The 6,865-nt window shown below is 48.2% G+C and overlaps 1 protein-coding gene across 1 annotated transcript in view; it reads left to right on the top strand.

The window, feature by feature from the left end:
• Nucleotides 1–1,370, top strand: part of NKX2-8 (NK2 homeobox 8) — a 1,964-nt gene extending 594 nt beyond the window's left edge. The window contains exon 2 of the mRNA XM_057368119.1: nucleotides 826–1,370. Within this exon, the coding sequence (XP_057224102.1) occupies nucleotides 826–1,370 (545 nt within the window). The remainder of the gene's footprint in view (nucleotides 1–825) is intronic.
• Nucleotides 1,371–6,865: the final 5,495 nt, after the last annotated feature.

Genomic DNA, 6,865 nt, shown 5'->3' with positions numbered 1-6,865 from the left:
CAGCTGTGGCAGAAAGTGAAACCTCAGGTTGTGTCCACCTCTACCTCTGCGCTTATCATTTAGACTCACTTCCCGGATTATTTTTTTTATCCCGTTTCACTCTTGCAAGAAATCCAGTCTTTTTTTGTGCTGGATGGGGTTTTAGGCCACCCCACACTCCGCAGGTGAAAGCTGAGCAACCCCCGTTTTCCCCGTGCCTGCCTCGGAGCGCCCTATGCGCCACCGCCTAATGCACGCACCTGCCACCGCGGAGGGCAGCTCCCGTTCCCAAACCCAGCTGTGTGGCATATTGGTAGCACCCCGCACACTTAGAYTGTGCCGCGTGCATAGGGCGGTTATTGTATTACTGTGTGTGCACAAGGAGAGATCGTCCTTTGAATTGGGTGCGGGAACACCGCCGGGATAAGTTAAATATTGAGGTAATCGAGCGGCCGGTGAAAAGCAGTTATGAGAGGACCGGATAGGTTATGAAAGCAGTTATGAAAGGATAGCCCCATATTCTGTTTCAGTACCGGGGCAACACGAGGGCTGGCAGCCCACAATCCCCGGGCTGTGCGCGGCGGAGCGGCCGTGCTCCTGCGGGGATTGCCGGCGGGGAAGAGCGGCTCGCCCACGGGAGGACAGTCCGCTCCGTCCCGTGGGCTGGGTTTAATGTATTCGTGGGGTTAGCTCACATCTCTTGTTGACAGTTGGGATTAATCCGGCCCTGTAAACAGCCGGGGCTCTCCCTAAGAGAAGCGTTTCAGCTCTCGCCGGCCTCCTCGATGCCAGCCCCGCTCCGCGGCCTCGGCTGCCCCCTCTCTCTAACCCACTCGCTGTCCCCAGCTTCCGACGAGAGCGGCCCGGAGATGAGCTTGCCCGACTCCACTCAAAGGTCGCTCCCTGCCCGTGGCTCGGAGGCCGAGGAGAAGAAGAAAAAGCGGCGGGTGCTCTTCTCCAAGGCGCAGACGCTGGAGCTGGAGCGGCGGTTCCGGCAGCAGCGATACCTTTCGGCGCCGGAGCGGGAGCAGCTGGCCCGGCTGCTCAGCCTCACCCCCACYCAGGTGAAGATCTGGTTCCAGAACCACCGCTACAAGATGAAGCGGGCGCGGAGCGAGGGCCCCGGCAGCCCCCAGTCTCGCCCGCCCGCCCTGCTGCGGCGGGTGGTGGTGCCGGTGCTGGTGCGGGACGGGGAGCCCTGCCGCGGCTGCCCCGCCAGTCCCCCGCCGCCCACCGCACGCCCCAAGCTGGGCTGCGCCCTGGCGGGATGCAGCGCCCAGGCCGCCCTCGCCCTTCAGGGTTACCGAGCTTGCCCGCCCGCCGCCGCCCTCGGCGTCTTCCCCGCGTACCAGCACTTAGCGCACCCCGCCGTCGTCTCCTGGGGATGGTGACAGCGGCACTCAGCCCTCTGGGGCCGGACTCATCCCACGGGCTCGGGGCGGCCCGCCACAGCCCCGGGCTCTAGCGCGGGGAAGGCGCCGAGGCGCGCCGGGGCACCGCCAGCCGGGTTCGGGCGGGCCGGGCGGCGGAGTGCGGCTCCGGGGCGGCGGCAGCCGGAACGAACTTGGCCCGGGGCTGCGCTCCCCTCCGCCGGCCTCACACGAGGGTGAGGATGCCGCGTGGGGCGCGAATTTTGTAAAACCTCCGCTCCTTCTCCTGTTCGAGTGATTCGTTGTTAAAAATTAATGATCATGCTAGCGACCTAGTGTATTTTAAAATAGCTGACTCTTCCAGTGACTAATAAAAGATTTTTGGCAAATAATTTTTTCCCGGCGGAGAAGTGTAGTTTTGATGATTGAGACCGTTTCGTAGGATTGCCTCTTGTGCTATAAAAGTTTAAATTTTCTTGATAGGACCAGTCGAATTTGACGTTCAAGTTCGTTTATTTTATTCACATGGGCCGACAAACGGCGAATAAAGTTTGCTGCAAGCATCTCACTGTAAACGCARTGATAATTCCTACGGGAAGCGTGAGCCCGGAGTCTCCCGCTCTGGAGAATCCCGCTCCATATGCTTAAACGTCTTCGCGTTTTAAGCGGCGATATCTTCCATAGAGCCACTAAGGTAGGATCCAGAATTAAGCCAATCTTTCCGTTAGCTTGTAACCGTTCCAGATTTCGACTGCGGAAGGATGGCCAAGAAAATTATGTTTTGAAACCCTTTGATCAACTACCGATTTTATTACTTTGAGGAGAAAATAATAATATCTTTTTTCTGGCAACTGCCAATGGGGGAAAAACCCTAAACTCCCCATAAAGCTAAACCAAGGACTCTGAAATATGGACTAGACCGGCTTGTTCCATCCCTCCGACGGCACTTGCGGACCAGGAACGTGGAGGGAATATTTGGGGACAAAGACCCCACGGGGACCAATGCAGACAACCTGGCCACCGAGAAAAGGCTGTCAAAGGAAAGGGATACGCAGAAGATATTTGGGTGGGGGTTTTATTATATATTTTTAAATTTATTTTCTGGAAGGGGACTTTGGACGAGATGTGCCCCTGGGATGTGCTGTGCTACACATTCTGGAGAGCCCACGGAGAGCGAAGTTGAGAGGGGCTGCCGTCGCGGAGGAGGCGACCAAAAGCACACACCGGTTCCCGTGGGTGATTTTGGCCGCACCCCTGCCAGAATGGCCCCGCTCTCCTCCCGGCCTTACCTTCCCCAGGACTGCGCCCCCTCCACCTGGAAGGCTCAGCGTTACGTCTGTCCTCAGTGTAGGAGGATCAGAAGCAGCCACAGTGCAGGATAGCCTGGGGAGAACGAAGGGGCGCCAGTCCTCCSACCTGCATGTCCTCCCCTGCTTGGACAGGGAGCCATGCGCCAAAACGGAAGCACAGAGCAGATCAGGCCTCTCGGCTGGAAGGACCTGGGGAAACATAACTTCTGTGTTACCTGGGTTTGGTTTGTTTGGTTGGTTCGTTATTTAGTCGTTGGGTTTTGATTTTTTGTTGTTGTCTTTCCCCGCCTTTTTGCCTTTATTTTCCCCCTGCCATCCGAAATCTTTTTTTTTTTTTTNTTTTTTTTTTTTTTCGTCTCAGCTGCTGGCCACCTTGTCTCCCATATGGATGGGGTTATCTTAGAAGAATCTCCCAGAGAATCGCTCCTTAAACCTCCTTTTGTCTTGGGGGTTGAAAAGAGCATTGTTGTGCATGAAAAGGACCTAGACAAAATCCGCACTGTTTCAATTCAGGACTGTTTAATCAGTCCCTAGTGACAATTTTATGGGTTTTAGGCGGTACAATAGCATCTTTTAAAACCTTGTGGCCTTCATGAAAACAAAGGGCTTGAATTTTATGGGCTTACAACTCCAATTAGAACAGTGCCAATGTGTATGGGAGATTATCAAATTTGTATCATAAAACCCCTTTATAATAAATGATTACTGGAAACTGAGGAGGGGCAGGGGGAGAAAGGACCCAGACTTCAAGCAATGGACTTTGTCGCATGTAGTTTTAAAAGTACAGATGCTGCCCTCCATTTTAACCCTTTGCGACCCAGCTATGCAGCAGAATAATCTGTGGAAATAGTCTGATAGCGTCATTAGAAAAGGAAACAAAGACAACGGGAGAAGACTGCTCCTCCTCAACACAAATCTACCCTCCGGCAGCTTGCCGAGTGTTTGCAGCATCTCAGCTGGAAGGGTTCACTACTGGCTCCTCGCTCCTCTGGGACGCTGTCCTGTCCAGGAGACCACACATGGCCATAGGAAGGCTTTGTAAAATAGGAGGGCTTCTTTAAATTACTGCTTTTATCAGCTACTATGCATCCAGGTAATGACAGGATGTCCCTTCCCAGTTCCAGGTTGCAGTGATGCAATGTCACCTGATGCAGGTTTTTCTTCATGCAAAATGTGCTATTTGTGAGCTTTGCCTTTTACCAAGCACAGGGAATGAAAAACATACAATTCCCAGGCACTGGCAAAGGCTAACGAGGTGCCCTTGTAGGTGAGTAATCACAATAAGGGTGCAGAGAAGATGGAAGAGTCAGGTTCAAACGCGAAGAAAAGCAGTTCCCTTAATTTAATGCATCCGAGTAGAAAGAAGAATGTATTTAATGATGAGACAATTCAATTGGCTATGGGGATTTACAGTAAAGCAAAAGTCTTGTCAAGAAGATAGGGTGGGACTGAGAATACTAATTTTTCCTGACAGAAACAAATTAAACACCTAAATTTTTAGTACATTTAGCAAGGAAAATAGTTAACTTTACCAATGGTTAAGCTGTATCTAGGAGATACTTCTTAACAAGTATCATTGATAACAGATTAAGCACAAGAGAAACTTAGCACCTTTTAGTGCTTTGACTTGTTTTTTGATAAGGCACGAAATCATCTCAGTTTTTGGTTYGGATTTTTTTTTGTCTCCTCTTCAAAGGAGTGAATGCATAGTCTCTGTCTTTTCTCTTTCTTTTTCTCCACCAGGTCTCACTGTTACTTTACACTCACCCTACAAACTGGCCTGTGAATTTCACTGAAAATAATGAATAAGCRTACCATGATCAAGATCTGAATGCCATCTTCAGCAAATGAAAAGCATTGCTAACATCTTCAAACATCTTCCCGGGTGCTTTATTCTTAGTTAGTAAACAAACTATTGACTTTGCAGAGGCTCAGCCCTGTTTCAGTGGGAACCCCTGGGCATATGTTTTGTTAACTCAGAGCCAAGGCRTTAAAACAAATCACTAGATTGCCTCTATTTTTGGAGAACAGTTCTAGAAGAGCATAAGAGCAAGCTTCTTTGTGATACTTCATGAAAAAGTTGAGTGTGCCCCGACCAGTGCATGTCCATCATACACATACACACACACACAGACATACATACACACATACACATATACACTTTTGTATATACACTTCGTATATACACACCATGCATTTTAAAAATTACAATTGATGAAAACATCACTTCTGAAGCAGAACTCTACCATGCTGAAAATTCTSCTGTCACTGAGTTAGGAAAGGCTTCTGGCAGCGTTTCAGTATGCACTTCTTTGTTAATGATCCATTTGGATTGTGTTGTTAACTAAGTGCAGGTAGGTCTGTGGAAACTTTTGGAATTTCAGCCCCTTGTACCTCCTAACATTTGATAGGAATAAGCTTTCCACCCTCACTTATAGCCCAGCAGATGCTCTAGAATCACAGAGAGCTCACTTGCTTTCAGAAGCAGGTGGTGCCCAACTCTACCCATGGAGAAACACAGTCCTGGYTCACCCTGTACTCAGTGACCTTCACAAGTCAGAGTTCATTGCTTAGTGTCTTATTGGACTTAAGTGCTTGATAGCTGCTGCTTTTTCAGAAGATGGGAAAGTCTAAGATACAAGGAATAGCAGTTTCTGAGCCTTAGTAAAGGTACTCAGCCTTTTTTTCAAAAGCTCAGAGAGTGCAATTTCCTTTTCCTCAGCCGGTGCTTCCAACCTTTGAGCACTAAACCAGTCCCATACAAATTGATCATGAAGGAGTGAACYCTTTCCAGAATTCCTGCCATGAACAAAGAATTGCAAAGCAAAGACTTCACTCCACTTACTAGACAGTTTAAAAAAATTAAACAAATATTCAATTGCCACCAGTGTCAGCAAGAGCAGAAGGACCCCAGTCACGTCATGTAACTTTCAGGAGGCTTCTGAGTCACTATGCTGGTTTTGGCTGGGATAGAGKTCATTTCCTTACAGTAGCTAGCATGGGTCTGTGTTTTGAATTTGTACTGAAAATGGTATTGATAATATAGATTTTTTTGTTGTTGTTATTGCAGAGCAGGGCTCATACTGCAGCACAGCCTTTTCCATTTTCATACTGACCACTAGCAAGAAGGCTGTGGGTACACAGGAATCTGGGAGGAGACACAGCTGGGACAGGTGACCCCCACTGAACAAGGGATATTCCGTGTCATATGGCATCATGCTCAGCATATGAAGCTGGAGGAAGAAGGAGAAAGAGGGGTTGTTCAGAGCTCTGRAGTTTGTCTTCCCTAGTAACTGTTACATGTGACGAACATCTGCCTACTCATGGGAAATAGTGAATTAATTCCTTGTTTAGCTTTGTTTGTGTGAGTGACTTTTGCTTTCCCTATTAAACTGCCTTTATCTCAACCCATGAGTTTTCTCTCTTCTCTCCTTTCAATTCTCTCCCCCATCCCATCAGTGGTGGCATGAACAACTGGCTGTGTGGTGCCTAGTGGCTGGCTGGAGTTAAACCACGGCACCCAGTTTAAAGGGAACTTCCTGTGGGAAAGGAGGCAATGGWTAGAGAGTTACCCATAGCAAAAAAGTTGCTTTATGCTCCTCAAGCACAGAGCTCAAGTAACGCTCAGTAGCAGAGTAGTTCAGATCAGCAGTAACACTACTAAAATGACAAAAATAAATCACACATCTACAAGGTGTAACAGACATAAGAGATCTCTGTATGCCACTAAGCACAGATTACTGAGCTATGAGATCAGGCTGCTTTTTATTGTGTTCAGGCTTACAACTGCATTCTAAATGTGGATGGAAATCAGCTCTCCAGACCAAGGATGCACTAGTTGCACTAGTTTTCATYCTGTTCTCTCCAGTCCTTCTCTATTAAAAAGAGGTCTAAAGTATTCTGGAAAATGCAAAAATCTCTCTGGAACCCAACTATATATTTTTTAATATGGAGAAAAGTCTATTTCTGACTGCCTTCCTGAATAAAAGGAGACCAAACCATTTACTTCTTCACAGGTCTTTGCTCCATCTAATTTTTAAACTTCAGAATTACATATCCTCTTCAGAATCTAGCAGAATTTGGTTCTGGATGGGAAATACTTTACAGAAGAAAAGAAACAGAGAGACACRGGAAAAAGACATAGGCAAACCAGTAATAACAATAAAAAGAATAAATCTTCTCTCCACTTTTGATGAACAGGGTGTG

The sequence above is a fragment of the Malurus melanocephalus genome, unplaced genomic scaffold (genome assembly GCF_030028575.1).
Source record: "Malurus melanocephalus ecotype Western Australia unplaced genomic scaffold, MMel_1.1 scaffold_0, whole genome shotgun sequence".
In the NCBI taxonomy this organism is placed as follows: Eukaryota; Metazoa; Chordata; class Aves; order Passeriformes; family Maluridae; genus Malurus; species Malurus melanocephalus.
The sequence above is the reverse complement of the archived record's forward strand: the minus strand, read 5'-3'. Positions and strand labels throughout refer to the sequence as shown.